The sequence below is a fragment of the Suncus etruscus genome, chromosome 10 (genome assembly GCF_024139225.1).
Source record: "Suncus etruscus isolate mSunEtr1 chromosome 10, mSunEtr1.pri.cur, whole genome shotgun sequence".
In the NCBI taxonomy this organism is placed as follows: domain Eukaryota; kingdom Metazoa; phylum Chordata; class Mammalia; order Eulipotyphla; family Soricidae; genus Suncus; species Suncus etruscus.
Window position 1 is genome coordinate 89,029,699 of NC_064857.1, and position 16,551 is coordinate 89,046,249.

At 41.4% G+C, this 16,551-nt stretch overlaps 1 protein-coding gene and 1 non-coding gene across 2 annotated transcripts; both read left to right on the plus strand.

Moving 5' to 3' along the window:
• Positions 1-375: 375 nt before the first annotated feature.
• On the plus strand, positions 376-9,704 carry B2M (beta-2-microglobulin). The gene is made up of 4 exons (XM_049782518.1): positions 376-465; positions 5,651-5,926; positions 6,829-6,856; positions 9,406-9,704. The coding sequence occupies exons 1-3, from the start codon at positions 399-401 to the stop codon at positions 6,840-6,842; spliced, it is 357 nt and encodes a 118-aa protein (XP_049638475.1). The 5' UTR covers positions 376-398; the 3' UTR covers positions 6,843-6,856; positions 9,406-9,704.
• LOC126021086 (small nucleolar RNA SNORA29) lies at positions 8,046-8,186 on the plus strand. Its single transcript, XR_007499699.1, has one exon. It is a non-coding gene; the product is annotated as a small nucleolar RNA SNORA29 (small nucleolar RNA).
• Positions 9,705-16,551: the final 6,847 nt, after the last annotated feature.

The window sequence follows — 16,551 nt, forward strand, 5'->3', positions numbered from 1 at the left end:
TGGGGTCACGCCCGGCGGCACTCAGGGGTTCCTCCTGGCTCTGCACTCAGAAATCGCTCCTGGCAGGACCATCTAGAATGCCGGGATTCGAACCACGTTTATCCTAGGCCGGCCGCGTGCAAGGCAAACGCCCTCCCGCTGTGCCACCTCTCTGGCTGGCCGTTCGAGCCCCAATCTTGCAACCACGAGACCTTCATTCTATGAAAGGGAAACTGAAAGCGGGAAAGTCCCCTCTTCCAACCTGCCCGGGCCGCTCTCGCCCGGATACAAGTGACGTCACGCGCAGGCAGGGCTCTGATTGGCGGCTCGAGCCAGATTATAAATTGGCGGCCCCGGTCCCGGAGCCCAGTCTTCAGCCAGACCCTGTTGCTTGCTGCCTGCCACAAGCCAGAGTCGCGATGGCCTCCCCGGTGCCTCTCGCCCTGCTGCTGCTTCTCTTCGTGCCCAGCTTGGACGCCATCGATCGTGAGTAACTTTATTTATTTATTTTATTAACTCGTCTTAACTCACTGTGTCCATGGCAAATCACTTGAAATATGGGGCCAGAGCGATAGCACAGCAGTAGGGTGTTTCTACAGCCTTGCATGCATCTGACATGGGAATAGACCCAGGGCTGGATCCCTGACCTCCTATGTTGTCCCCGAGCCTGCCAGGAGTGATTTCTGAGCGCAGAGCTAGGAGGAACCCTGAGCTCTGCCGGATGCCCCCCCCCCCCCCCAAAAAAAAAAAAACTAAAACAAAAAAGTCACTTTTAAGTAATCGTAAACTCTACCCGGCAACTCTCTGCAATGAACCCACGATGTGGAGACGTTGCTTCTCTTAACGTCTCACACAAGAGACAGTGGAAGAGAATTCAAGTTTATGTGGGTGGGATGGGGGGGGGGGTTGCCTCTGGATTATAATCCTTGAGATTTTCACCTCTACCTTTCTGGGGGAGATTCTCAGAGCCCAGGTGGTAGTCCAGGGTCTCGGTCCTCTTCTGCCTCCCCGCCCCAACAAAGGACTTTTTCCCCTTTGGCACTTTGCCAGGTTCTTTTCAAAGATGAACTGAGCCTCTACTTTCGGTTTTGGAAAACCCAGCTTTATTCGTTTGGGAGATTGTAAAACCACCGATAAAGAATAGTAAGATAGATTACTCACTTGGCAAGTCCAGGACAAGTTAGATCCAAATATCCCATAACTTGGAGGTGGCGGAGCGCCCCTACCCTCTGCCCCACCACCATCACTGCATTTGGCTAGTCTACTGGGTGTGGCCCCACAATCTAAATAAATAATAAATACTCCATGATATGTTCTCATTTCCCCCTTTCACAAAAGCTTCTGCGTTTTTTTCATCATGAGGAAAAGTATTATTTATGTAATTTACAAAATAAAGTATGTCTTGTACATCATTATTTGACTGTAATAAACTGACATCTAAAAAATCTTGATCTGAAAATCTAGTAAGACATATGCATAAACCACTTCTGAAAAATTTTCAAGATAAATAATGCTGATTGCATCATTTATGCAAACATGATTGTGGGATGGTGTGGTGGTGGGGGAGAGGAGTAAGGCCTCTTGCATTTTGCTTACTTTACTGTGGACATAAATTAAATGTTCAGTTCGCTAGCCCAAATACTTCTCCCTCAGTCACAAATCAAATGGCTGAATCCAGTTAAATCCAGGCTTGACTTATCCTTGTTCTCTTTATAAAGATGACTGTCAGAGGGCCGGAGAGATGGAGAGATAGCACAGTGGTAGGGCATTTGCCTTGCACATGGCCAACCACAGACAGACCCAGGTTCGATTCCCAGCATCCCATATGGTCCCCAGCCTGCCAGGAGTGATTTCTGATCAAAGACCCAGGAGTAACCCCTGAGTACTGCCAGATGTGGACCAACTCCTCCTCACCCACCCCCCCAAAAAGATGACTATGATCTTGTAGAACCTAGTCTGATCTTTAAAGAGAAATTTCCATACATCTGTGCTCTCACATCCTGTCATTATGATTCTCTAATTTGGGATTTTTTTTTTTAATTTTTGGGTCACACCCAGCAGTGCTCAGGGGTTTCTCCTGGCTCTGCATTCAGAAATCATCCCTGGCAGGCTCGGGGGGCCATATGGGATGCCGGGATTAGAACCAGCATCAGTCCTGGGTCAGCTGTGTGCGAGGCAAATGCCCTACTGCTGTGTTATTTCTCCAGCCCCCTGATTCTCTAATTTGGGGGAGACCACCCAGGGTACTTAGGTGCTCCTCTTAGTGGTGATCAAAGAACCATATGGTGCCAAGGATCTAACCAAAATTGGCTACAGGCAAGGCAAGTGCCTTAATCATTGTACTATTTCTCTGGCCTCTGTGATGCACTAATATAAAGAGCTTTCTGATTTACCTTTATTTTTAAGTTTGTAGGGAAAAAAATCATGGCTTCATGAAAAAATCAAATCCTATTACCAGTGTTACTGATGACACTGTGTATTTGTCTGAGTATTTTTAGCTGGAGTACTTGGTATTTTTTTTTTTTTTTGGTATTTTTCCTTTTCCATACTACTTCTTTGTCACAGAGAAGGAGGTACCTCAAATATGTTTATTTAAAAGTGAATGATGGGGGGCCGGAGAGATAGCATGGAGGTAAGGCATTTGCCTTGCATGCAGAAGGACAGTTGTTCAAATCCCGGCATCCATATGGTCCCCCAAGCCTGCCAGGAGCGATTTCTGAGCATGGAGCCAGGAGTAACCCCTGAGCAACGCCGGGTGTGAACCAAAAACCAAAAACTAAAAAAAATAATAATAAATAAATGAATGATGGGAGAGGCTGGAGCAATAGCACAACAGTAGGGCTGACCGGAGTAATTTCTTTCCTTTATTTTTTTTGTTTTTGTTTTTGGGCCACACCCGGTGACACTCAGGGTTGACTCCTGGCTATGTGCTCAGAAATCACTCCTGGCTTGGGGGACCAGATGGGACACTGGAGGATTGAACCCAGGTCCATCCTGAGTCAGCTGCATGCTAGGCAAATACTCTGTCACTGTGCTATTGCTCTGGTCCTTTTTTGGGGGGTGGGGGTTTTCACCAGGAGTAATATCTGAGTGCAGAGCCAGGAGTAACCTCTGAACACTGCTGGGTGTGACCCAAAAACCAAAAAAAAAAAAAAAAATTAGTGTATGATAGGGACCAGAGAGATAGGTAGGGTAGGGCACTTGCCTGGCTAGTCCAGGTTTGATTCTCTGTATCCCATATGCTCCCCGAATACCAGTAGCAATTCCTAAGCACAGAGTCAGGAGTAACCCCTGGTTATTGCCAAGTGTGCCCCCCTAAAAGAGAATTATACACATGAAGTAGTGAAAAATCTGCTTATTTTGTAGAGGTGACTCTTCATTTGGAATGAAATATATGTTTTATCAAACTTTCTTTCGATATTCCTTTGGATAAACACACAGACCCCAATTTTAGAAACCATTGTACTATCATTTTATGTGATGGTCCCAATCTGGCCAAATATAACATTCAGTTGAATGTGTAAATTAAAAATTGGGGGGCCGGGCGGTGGCGCTAAAGGTAAGGTGCCTGACTTGCCTGCGCTAGCCTTGGACTGACCGCGGTTCGATCCCCCGGTGTCCCATATGGTCCCCCAAGCCAGGAGCAACTTCTGAGCACATAGCCAGGAGTAACCCCTGAGCATTACCGGGTGTGGCCCAAAAACAAAAAAACAAACAAACAAAAAAAAAATTAAAAATTGGGTCTATGTGTGGAAAAGAAAAGGATTTATTGGCACTACAGACAAAGACGTGGGTTGGACAACCTAGTATGCCTGGAGCCTAGAAATGGTCTTATGCCAGAAAACTTCAGGGGTAAGGTCTCTTTGTATTTAGGCCAAGGCCTTTCCTTTCCAGGCCTCCATATTTTGCTGTGCCTATGCAAACAACAATTGCTACTCTAACACTGTTTTTGCTGTACTTCTTTAACTCTTATCCTTAAAAAAAATAGAAAAAGAAAAGCTTATTAAACCTTCTGCTAGGCCTTTAATGAGTTAACTGGTGATTCAATGATTTTCAAAAATATACTTACTACTGAACCTTTTCTTTCTCTTCCATCTCATTAGTTTTTCTTTTTTTTTTTTTAATAACTTTGCCTTTGTTCTTCCTGAAACCAATGTATTATGATCAATTGTGTCAACTATGTGATATATTTCCTTTAAATAAGTTTTAAAAAAATTGGATTCTATCTTTGTTCTACTTGATCATAATTGAGAATATCTTTTCTCTTTCTCTCTAATTTTCAATAATCCTTACCCTTCTAAGTCATTTATACAGCCTAATGTTTTCATTTATGATAAATGCCGGCTTATGTAAAGCATTTAAATTTTGTTGTTGTTTTTCTAAGTATTAAGATCAGATACAAAATCATATAGGAATACGGTATATATTCTCTGTTCAAGATAAAGATATTGTTTTGTAGAACATACCTTGAATTGAGAAAGCTAGGAACCTGAACAAGTAAAAATAATAACGACAACAACAAGAATAAAGCAATTACTGTGTGCCAGGTATTATGCAAGACACATACATATTGGGAAATTGGATGAATGTGAATATAGGTAGGAGCAGGAACCTAGAATGAAGGAAGAAGTCATAAGAGATAAAAAATGGAAGTACTAGGGCCGGAGTGATAGCACAGTGGTAGAGTGTTTGCCTTGCACGTGGAGACCCGTGGCGGAGCCAGGTTCAGTCCCCAGCATCCCATATGGTCCCCAAGCCTGCCAGGAGTGAGTTTTGAGCACAGAGCCAGGAGTAACCCCTGAGCACCGTTGGGTGTGGCCAAAAACAAAAACAAAACCAAAAAAAAAAAATCAAAATGGAAGTACTGAAACAGGAAACCATCATGTGAGTCATTTGATATAGACAGTATGGAGGGTACATGAAGTGAAAAATGAAGATTGTAAAACACATTGAGGCCAGATCTTATAGATTTTGAGTGATATTTTAAGGAATTCTATGGGTGCTACAAAACTATCAAAAGTTCTTGAGACCCTCCAGAGGGTGGTCCTTAAAACTATGATACATTTCTAGTAACAAACAATATAATACTACTAGAAATCTATAGGTATGTGTGAGGGAAATTATGTTGGAAACAAAATAAACCAGGATTTTTTTATTTGTTGGTTTGATTTTGGACCACACCCAGCGTGTGTTCAGTGGTTACTCCTGGCTCTGTGTTCAGAAATCACTTCTGGCAGGTTTAGGGGATCCTGTGGGATGCTGGGGATTAAAGTTGGGTCTGTCCCGGCTCCATGCTAGGTAAACATCCTTCTGCTGTGCTATCACTGCAGCCCCTAAGTCAGGATTTAGCCTTCAGAAATGGAGATAGCCTTTTGGATAGTGGTAAGTTTATTAGCCGAGAGTAAAAATGTAACTAGTGCCTTTAGGATAAATGAATGATGACATTTAAGTAATTGGTTCCTGATATAGTACTAGATCAAGGTAATCGCAGTTATACTAACATTTTGTTGTTGTTGTTGTTGTTGTTGTTGTTGTTTGGTTTTTGGGCCACACCCGGCAGTGCTCAGGGGTTACTACTGGCTCTATGCTCAGAAATTGCTCCTGGCAGGCTCAGGGGACCATATGGGATGCCGGGGATTTTTTAAAATGTGTCTTTCTGTAATGTTCCTAGGTATGCCAAAGATCCAAGTGTATTCCAGGCACCCAGCCGAAAACGGGAAGCCAAACTACTTAAATTGCTATGTTTCTGGATTCCATCCACCACAGATTGAGATAGAGTTGCTGAGAAACGGCGAGAAGATGAAGTCAGAACAGTCAGACTTGGCCTTCAGCAAGGACTGGTCTTTCCATGTTCTGGCCTTTGCTAGTTTCACCCCAACTGATGTTGATACATTCTCTTGCAAAGTGACTCATGTCACTTTCAAAGAGCCCAAGATTGTTAAGTGGGGTGAGTTCAAGTTCTTTTCTTAGCTGCTAACCGTTGATGTTTAATTTAGCTACTGCATAAAGCTGCATTAATAAAGAAAAAAAAACTAAAAATTAATGAAAATTATTAGGATGGACAGAATCAGCACAATGCAATTGTTAGGGAATGTGATTAAAGCACTGATTAGTTGTACTTTTTGAGAGCCCTCTGCACAGCATGGTCTCTGAAAGAGTGGCTTCCTGCATTAAAAGCTGGGAGCCTCAACAGCACTTTCAAAAATGCACACTTACTTCCAATATTTCTTACCTGATGACTTCCTTGTGTTTTCATGGCGGCCTCCTCTGTATTTAGGACCAAGGACTCTGCTATTTTAGTGCCCAACCCTCCTGTCCTTTATTTTTTTTAACTCTCCTGTCTCTTTCTTTCTCTTTCTTTCTTTCTTTCTTTCTTTCTTTCTTTCTTTCTTCTTTCTTTTTCTTCTTTCTTTCTTTCTTTCTTTCTTTCTTTCTTTCTTTCTTTCTTTCTTTCTTTCTTTCTTTCTTTCTTTCTTTCTTTCTTTCTTTCTTTCTTTCTCTTTCTCTCTCTCTCTCTCTCTCTCTCTCTCTCTCTCTTCTTCTTTCTTTCTTCTTTCTTTCTTTCTTTCTTTCTTTCTTCTTTCTTTCTTTCTTTCTTTCTTTCTTCTTTCTTTCTTTCTTTCTTTCTTTCTTTCTTTTCCTCCTGTCTTTTCTATTACTTTCTACTAGAATGGGATCTGAGACTAGGTAGAGATGGATCCTACTAGGTAGTTCTAAGCAAGAAGTTTGGGGTCAAAAACAGCAGGCCATTCCTGCCTTATTTTTTACAATAGTTGTAGATATTTATTTATTAATACATAGTATTTAAAAAATAAAACACTTTTTCTTTGCCCATTTTCTTTTTCCTAGATCGTGATAACTAACCTGAATCATGAAGGTAAGTTTTTCTGTTTTTAAGAACATCCTTTTCTCAGCAGATAAGGTGCTTGCCATTTTTGTGGCTGACCTAGACTACATTTGATTCCCAAGATCCCTGGGCATGAAACCAGAAGTAATCCCTGAGCATTGCCAGATGGAAGGAAGGGAAGCCTTCCCTAGTATCCCTAGTACCATGTGGTCCCCCATGCACTACAGGCTATAACCCTCATGGCCCCTTGCGCTGCTAGAAGATTCTCTTTCTCCAAGTTAAAAAATATAATTTTTTTTCATTTCGCTATTTTAGAAATTATTTTTAACGTAGTTGATCCAGGACGGACTTGGGTTCGATCCCCGGCATCCCATATGGTCCCCTGAGGCAGGAGCAATTTCTGAGCACATAGCCAGGAGTAACCCCTGAGCGTCACTAGGTGTGGCCCCCCCCCCCCCAAAGAAATTGTTTGTTTGTTTGCTTTTTTGGGTCACACCTGGCAGTGCTCAGGGGTTTCTCCTGGCTCTCTGCTCAGAAATCACTCCTGGCAGGCTCAAGGGACCATATGGGATGCCAGGACTCGAACCACTGACCTTTTGCATACAAGGCAAATGCTTTACCTCCATGCTATCTCTCCAGCCCCAAGAAATTATTTTTATTTTTTGTTTTTGTTTTTTTTGGTTTTTTTTGGTTTTTGGGCCACACCCGTTTGACGCTCAGGGGTTACTCCTGGCTATGCGCTCAGAAATCGCCCCTGGCTTGGGGGGACCATATGGGACGCCGGGGGATCGAACCGTGGTCCGGTCGGTCCTACGCTAGCGCTTGCAAGGCAGACACCTTACCTCTAGCGCCACCTTCCCGGCCCAAGAAATTATTTTTAACTCCTATATAACAGTCATTATAGGGAAGATATTATTAGAGAAGTATTTCAGCAAAAGAATATAGTGGTAAGGCTGGAGCTATAGCATAGTGGTAGGGCATTTGCCTTGCACACAGTCCATCCAGCTTTGATTGTCGGCATCCCATATGGTCCACCAAGCATCACCAGGAATCACCCTGAATGCAGAGCCATCCTGGCTCTGAGTACCTCCGGCTGTGACCCAACCCCTCTCCCCCCCCCCCCCAAAATACTGTGGGAAGCTATTGAGTCTCCTGTGGAAAGGTGTGAGGAAGTGGTGTGGCAGTATTGGTAATACTGACCCTCTAAAAGGAACTCTAATTTCCTATTTGACTGCCAAATTTTTTCCTTGTAGTAGATTTAAGTGGCTATGCTTATGGGATATAGTAAAATTGCCATGATTTGAACTGAAGAGGATATCATTGTGTCCTCTTCCTATATGAAATGACTCAACAGAATAAATAACAGGTGCACCAGGGAATGTGGTTCTGTAACCACACTACTGCATGGATCTTATCTTTCTTTTTTATTTGTCATTGTTTCGTTTTTTTGTTTTGTTTTGTTTCGTTTTGTTTTTGGGTCACACCCGGCAGCGCTCAGGGGTTACTCCTGGCTCTATGCTCAGAAATCGCCCCTGGCAGGCACAGGGGACCACATGGGATGCCGGGATTCCAACCACTGTCCTTATGCATGAAAGGCAAACGCCTTACCTCCATGCTATCTCTCCAGCCCCAGTTGTTTCATTTTTATTTGGCTTTGGGGTCATACTCTACAGCACTCAGGTGTTACTCCTGACTCTGTGCTCAGAAATCGCTCCTGGCAGGCTTGGGAGACCATAGGAGTTACCAGGGATTGAAGCCGGGCCAGTCCCGGGTCAGCAGTGTTCAAGGCAAATGCCCTACCACTATGCTATCACTCCGGCCCCTCTTATCTTTCTTTTGTCATTTCTGCACTGGACATCTCTGGATCTTTAAAAGAAATCTTCAGTGATAGAGCATCTGCCTCCCATGTGTGAGGCTGTGTTTGATCCCTAGCTAGATACCTCACCTCCCTAGAGGTGAGGGTTTGGTGGAGTCTCTGTAACTTCTTTTTAATAGCAGTTACTTTATTCTTCATTCAAAAGAGAGGAGAGATATAGTTCTGCAGGTGTCTCATTCCTTTGATCTCTTTTTTAATTAGCCTTATGTATGGGACACTGCTTGCTTTTTAGAAGCTTCTAGCCCAATAGAGAAATGGAAACATTGATTTGGTTCAATGCAAAGTTACTGTCAAATGCATCACAAGGATGTAGCACAAAAGAGGATTAGTTGAACTTCCGTATTTCTTTAGAGACCAGAAGTGGGAATTCCAGTTTTTCAATGAAATTATATTCCTTGGATACACCCATGGAATCGAAAACATTTTAATCTGTTATATTTAAGGACAGGGACATTAATTTGAGAAAGTATCAGAGAGGCTGTTGGCTTTTGCACTCACTCAATTACTACAGTTCTTTCTTACAAGATTATTGGAGAACTGAATGGGATCATTTAATGGGGTATGTTTGGAAATAGGCCTAGAAAATTTCCTGCAACTGCTTCTTTTACAAATGGAAATTTATGCAGCAGAAATTAAATATGTAGATGGTTCATTACATATTCTAAATAAATGTGTTTACAAATAAACTTTTTTTTTCTTTTAGGTTTGAAGATGCCTCATTTGGATTGGATTTCAAATTATTTTCCTAACATTATTAGGAAATGCTTTTATGCTTTATGTCCAAAAGTCAAGAAATTATATGAGGTTTACCTCAATATTTGACCCATCTGCTTTGTAACTGTCACTTGCTATTAAGAGCTTAGGGGCATGGAGAGATATGAAACAGCATTTTCTTGGATAAATCTGAGCTATTCCGTCACCTCTAAAAGCAATCCTGTATAACATAATTAATGCAGTGTGAAGGATGTAGCTCGATAGTAATCAACATGTCTAAATAAATTGAGGCTTTGTTGGTGTGACTACTATCCTGGGTTTGATACCTGGCACTGCTAAAAACAATTATTTAAAAAAAGATAGTCTGGGGCCAAAAAGATAGCATGGAGGTAGAGCTTTGTCTTGCATGCAGAAGGATGGCGGTTCGAATCCCGGCATCCCATATGGTCCCCTGAGCCTGCCAGGAGCGATTTCTGAGCATAGAGCCAGGACTAACCCCTGAGCACTGCTGGGTGTGACCCAAAAACCAAAAAAAAAAAAAAAAAAAAAAAAGTCCATCTATGCTTAAAATGAATCTCCAGATCTCCAGTTAGTGTGCTTTGCTTAGAATCTTTAAGTGAAATTCTATGAATACTAATAAAATTTGTCATGAATGACAAAGTCCTATAAAACTCCTATTTGTTTTCTGTAACTGTTAGAGGTAACATTTTGCATAATTTTCATTTTTCTATCAGTAACTAAAACAGTGGTAAAAATTTGATACCCTACCACCATGCTATCGCTGAGGCCCCATCCATTTCTTATATATCACTCCCTCTTGATCTTGTTTGTTCTCAAACAAATGATCTTTAGTGTCATTTAAAACTGTAAATTTTTGTTATCAGGATTTGGGTCACAGTGGAAGGAATCCCAGGGTGACAGATCTGTCTTTTGCATGGAATTCTTTTTTTGACTAAGATTATTGAATGTATAGGCATTAATAGTGAGCAAAAATATTTGGAATATTGCTATTTTAGCAAGTAATAGATGTCCTTTGAATAAAGCATATGGACTTATTTCAAGACATAGTTTATGTTTGCTGATTTTATACATTTCTTTTTGCCTAAGATAGTTGGACTTAGCTAAGAATAGGAACTGCTATGATTCCTTGGTTGATATACAAGCACCATTAAGTGAATGCCACACAACTAGTTTCCTCCTTATGAGTGCCCAAGAGTGATTAAGAATACACTACTATTTGGGGACAGAGTGATAGTACAGCAGTAGGGATTGTAGTAGTTGCTTTGCATGCACCCAACACAGGATGAACCCCAGTTCAATTCCTGGCATCCCATATGGTCCCCCAATCCTGCCAGGAATGATATCTGAGTGCAGAGCCAGGAATAACCCCTAAGCACTCTGGATGTGACCAAAAAAAAGAAAAAATAATGCACTATCTATTTCTTTAAGTTTCAATTCTGTCCCCACCAACACTTAAGAGCATTAAATACCACACTGCTTTCAAATTATTCAGTACGGTGGAAAGGCACATATCAACTAAAACATTAAAATATATCCTGATAGAGAGTATAATATAAGTACACCCAAAGAGATTACAGCCAAATATATTTAGAGAACAACCCAGGAACTTAGATTGAGTCCCAAGAAACAAGCAAACAGAAACACTGCAGCAAGGTCCTCTGGATCAGAGGAGCTCTTCTTACACCAGGTTAGTGCACACCCCAAAAAGAACAGACATTCTTCTTCACTTTGTGGCCACACATTTCTTCTTGTCAATCTCACCACAACACAACAAATACCACTGCACTGCAAAGGCCACAATGGGAAAACAATGCAGAACTCCACCATGCTTAGTGCATGAAGATGGTAGATCTGAAGACCCAACTGGTAGCCTTTCTTGATTAGGACTTTATTTTTATTTATTTATTTTTTGCTTTTTTGAGTCATACCTGGCAGCACTCAGGGGTTACTCCTGGCTCTCTGCTCATAAATTGTTCCTAGCAGGCACAGGGTACCATATGAGATGCTGGGATTTGAACCACCATTTGTCCTGAATTAGCTGTGTGCAAAGCAAACACCCTACCACTGTTCTATGTCTCTGGCCCCTTGATTAGGACTTTAGAGAGGAAATGTTGAGGATGTTCAAGGAACTCGAGGAAACCATGGAATGGACAGCTAATAAGACTCAAGAAAATGTGAGTAGAAATGAGAAAACTTCAAACAACAGAATTGAAAACCTTAGTAGGGGCCAGAGAGATAGTACAGTGGTAGGGCATTTGCCTTGCATGCAGCTGACCCAGGAGGGACCCCATTCGATTCCTGGCATCCCATGTTGTCCCCCATCCTGCCAGGGGTGACTTCTGAATGCAGAGCTGGGAGTGGCTTCTGAGCACTGCTGGGTGTGTCCCCAAAACCAACCAATAAATAAAGTTAAAAAAAAAAAAAAGAAAACCTTAGTAGGCAAAATGAAAAACTCACTGGATGGCCTCACTAGGACAGTAATAGCTGAGGACAAAATCAGTGAGCCCAAAGATGAGCTGCATAACACCTCCAGAGAACAGCAGAAGATGGGGGGGAAAAGTCTTAAACGAATAGATGATGGAAAATCCTCAAAATAAATATGCTAATGGGAAGAGAAATTTGGGATAAATTCAACAGAAATGTAAGAATCATTTGGGTACCAGAGAGCCAGGAAGAAAACTCCTATGGAGAAGCACCATTCAAAGACATCCTTGCTAAGAAGTTTTTAGAGCTGAAGAGTACATGTTCCTACATTATGGATGCCCAAATGGTACCAATTAAAAGAACCAAATAAGGGGCCGGCGAGGTGGCGCTAGAGGTAAGGTGTCTGCCTTGCAAGCGCTAGAAAAGGAAAGGACCACGGTTCTATCCCCCGGCGTCCCATATGGTCCCCCCAAGCCAGGGGCAATTTCTGAGCGCGTAGCCAGGAGTAACCCCTGAGCATCAAACGGGTGTGGCCCTAAAAACCAAAAAAAAAAAAAAAAAAAAAAAGAACCAAATAAAAGCAGCCTAAGGCAATCCTACTCAGAATGATGAAAACCAGAGAACACTGAAATTAGCAAGATCAGGGGCTGGAGAGAGCTGGAGGTAAGGTGTTTGCCTTTCATGCAGAAGGTCAGTGGTTTGAATCCCAGCATCCAATATGGTCCCCTGAGCCTGCCAGGAGCGATTTCTGAGCATAAAGCCAGGAATAACTCCTGAGCGCTGCTGGGTGTGACCCAAAAACCAAAAAAAAGGAAAAAAAAGAAATTAGCAAGATCAAAAAAGAAAAATATAGGGGCCGGAATGATAGTGCAACGGTAGGGCATTTGCCTTGCACATGGCTGACCCAGGAGTAACCCCTGAGCGCTGCTGGGTGAGGCCCAAAAACTAAACAAAGATGGTACAAATAATGACAACTTTTCAATAAATGCACCAATTAAGAGAGTAACAAAAAGGATCAGAAAATTGAATTCAATATTGTGCTGCCTATAAGAGACACATTTGAATTGTACAGACTGAAAACCAAAGGTTGGAAGACAATATTTCAACCAAATTACCTTAAGGAAAAGGGTAGGTTCGAAGCAATAGCACAGCAGGTAGGGCATTTGCTTTGTACGCAGCCGACCCAAGTTCGATTTCTGGCATTTTATATGGTACCCTGAGGCCTGCCAGTAGTGATTTCTGAGTGCAGAACAAAGGGTGACCCCTGATTGCCACTGGGTGTGGCAAAAAAAAAAACAAAACAGAAAAAAGAGCTGTTGTAACCATACTAATATCAGAAGACATGACAATTCAGGCTTAAAGAGGTTATAAAAGACAGGCTCATTACTTAATAATCAAGGGATATGTTTATCAGGAATAAATCACACTCCTAAACATATATGCACCCAATAAGGGACAGTAAAGACTTAAAATAACTGCTAATAGACTTGAAAGGTATAAAGAGCAACACATTAGTAGTTGGAGACTTCAACATCACTCTCACACCACTTGATAGATTACCCAGGCTAAAACTCAACAAGGATATACTGGTTTTGAAGGCAGAAATGGAAGAGAGGGGCTTAGTGTATATATTGTATATATACTAAGGGCCTTTTTATGAGGGCTTTTCATCTTCAAAAAGTGGAATATGGGGCCAGAGCCATAGCGCAGCGGTGGGGTGTTTGCCTTGAACGGGGTTGATCCAGGACGAACCTGGGTTCGATCCCCGCATCCCATATAGTCCTCCATGCCAGGAGCGATTTCTGAGCACGTAGCCAGGAGTAACCCCTAAGCGTCACCGGGTGTGCTCCCCTTCCAAAAAAAGGCAGCATACACATTCTCCAATGCAGATGGGACATTCTCCAAGATAGACCACATGCTGGGCCACAAAACTAAGTCCAGGAGCCAGAGAGAGCACAGCGGTAGGGCGTTTGCCTTGCAAGCGGCTGACCCAGGAACGACAATGGTTCTTCGAATCCTGGCATCCCATATGGTCCCCTGTGCCTGCCAGGAGCGATTTGAATAGCCAATGGATCAGAAAGGAAATAAAAAAATTCTTGGAAACAAATGAGAATTAAGACACAAATTATCAGACTTTGTGGGACACAGCAAAAGCAGTATTAAGTATTTGTAAGTATTAAGTATTTGTAAACATTCATCAGGAAGGAAGAAAGAGCCTACATGAATAACTTAATAGCACAGTTTAAGAAATTGGAGAATTACCATTAAATGAACCAAACACATATAAGAGGAAATTAATAATAAAACTTAGAGTGAAACTAATGAACTAGACACCCAAAAGATCCAAAAGATTAATGAAAGCGAGAGTTGGTTCTTTGAAAAAATAAACAAGATTAATAAACTTTAGCAAGACTCACAAAGAGACAGAACCCTAATAAGCCACTAAAATGAAAGGACGAATGTCATAACAGATACTATAAAAATTCGAAGGATAACCAGAGATTACTTTGAAAATCTTTTTGCTACAAAATAAGAAAATGTAGACGAAATGAATAAATTCTTGGACCCCTTTAACCTCCCAATGTTGAACCAATATGATGTGGAAGACCTAAACAGAGCCTATCATTATTGAGGCTTTCACCATATCAAATTGAAAATGGTAATCAAAAGATTTGTCCAAAACAAAAGCCAGGCCCAAATGGATTCTCTAGTTTATTCTTTCAAACCTTTAAGGAGGACCCACTGCCAATCTGTTTTAGGCTCTTTGAAGAAACCGAATAAATAGACCCACTCGCAGTTTGTATGAAGCTAACATCACCCCAATAGCAAAAGAAGACAGACATGACAAAAGAGAGAGAATTACAGGTCAATATCCTTGATGAACACAGAGGCCAAGATCCTCAACAAAAAAATAGCAAATAGAATTCAATAGTTCATCTAATTCATATACCATGGATTAATCCTAGAGATGCAAGGATGATCTAACATACACAAGTCAATGAGTATAATATAATATTATACTAATTAGGGGCCGGAGAGATAGCATGGAGGTAAGGCGTTTACTTTTCATGCAGAAGGTCATTGGTTCAAATCCTGGCGTCCCATATGGTCCTCCCCGTGCCTGCCAGGAGCAATTTCTGAGCCTGGAGCCAGGAATAACCCCTGAGCACTGCCGGGTGTGACCCAAAAACCACACACAAAAAATTATACTAATTATACTAATATTATAATAATTATATTATTATATATAATGTTATATATTATTATATTATATTTAAATTATATGATCATAGCAATAAATGTAGAAAAAGCATTTGAAGAAAGTCCTGTATCCATTCATGATGATGGGAATTGAAGGAACCTTTTTCAATATAACCAAAGCCATTTACCACAAACCCATGACAAACATTATACTTAATGGAGATAAACTGAAAGCGTTTCCTCTAAGATCAGGAACAAGATAAAGTCTCTCACTCTTGCCACTTATATTTAGTGCTAGTACTTACTAGCCATAGCAATTAGGCAAGAAAAAGATATCAATGGCAAGGAAAAAGTGAAGTCAAATTTCTATTGTTTGCAGATAACACGACACTATATTTAAAAAATCCTAAAGACTCTACATCAAAGCTTCTAGAAACAATGGATTGCTATAGGAAACTGTTGATGATCTGAGGAAACTATCTGGCTATAAAATTAATACTGAAGGGGCCAAAGAGAGAGCACAGTGGTAGGGCATTTGCCTTGCACGCAGCCAACCCAAGATGGATGGTGGTTTGAATCTCGGCATTTCATATAGTCCCCTGAGCCTGCCAGGAGCAATTTCTTTTTTGTTTTGTTTTGTTTTTTGTTTTTGTTTTTTTGTTTTTTCTGGGCCACACCCGGTAACGCTCAGGGGTTACTCCTGGCTATGTGCTCAGAAGTTGCTCCTGGCTTGGGGGACCATATGGGACACCGGGGGATCGAACCGCAGTCCGTCCAAGGCTAGCGCAGGCAAGGCAGGCACCTTACCTTTAGCGCCACCGCCCGGCCCCACCAGGAGCAATTTCTGAGCACAGAGCCAGGAGTAACCCAAGAACGTCACTGGGTGTAACCCAAAAACCAAAAAAAAAAAAAAAAAAAAAAAAAAGAAAGAAAGAAAGAAAAAATTTAATACTCAAAAATTCATGGCTTTTCTATATGCAAATAATGAAATAGATGAAAGTTTTAAAAAAAAAAAACCCATTCAATTTTGCCTCCGAAAATCAAGTACTTGGAATCATCTTAACTAAAAAGGTGAAAGAACTATACTAAGAAAACTAAAACTACAACACACTGCTTTGAGAAATAAAAGAGGACATAGTAAAAGGAAACATACCCTGCTCATGGATTGGGAAGATTAACGTCAATAAATGGCAATACTTCCCAATGCATTGAACAGATTTAATGTAACCTGTATAAGGATACTCATGCCACTTTTTGGGGGGTGTCACACCCAGCAACACTCAGGGGTTATTCCTGGCAGGCTCGGGGAACCATATGGGATGCTAGGATTCGAACCACCGTCTTTCTGCAATGCAAGGCAAATGCCCTACCTCCATGCTATCTCTCCGCCCCCCATGCCATTTTTTCCCCATGCCATTTTTTTTCAAAGAAATAGATGTAACACTTTAGAAAATCATATGGAATAATAAAGCTCTGTGAATAGCTAAAG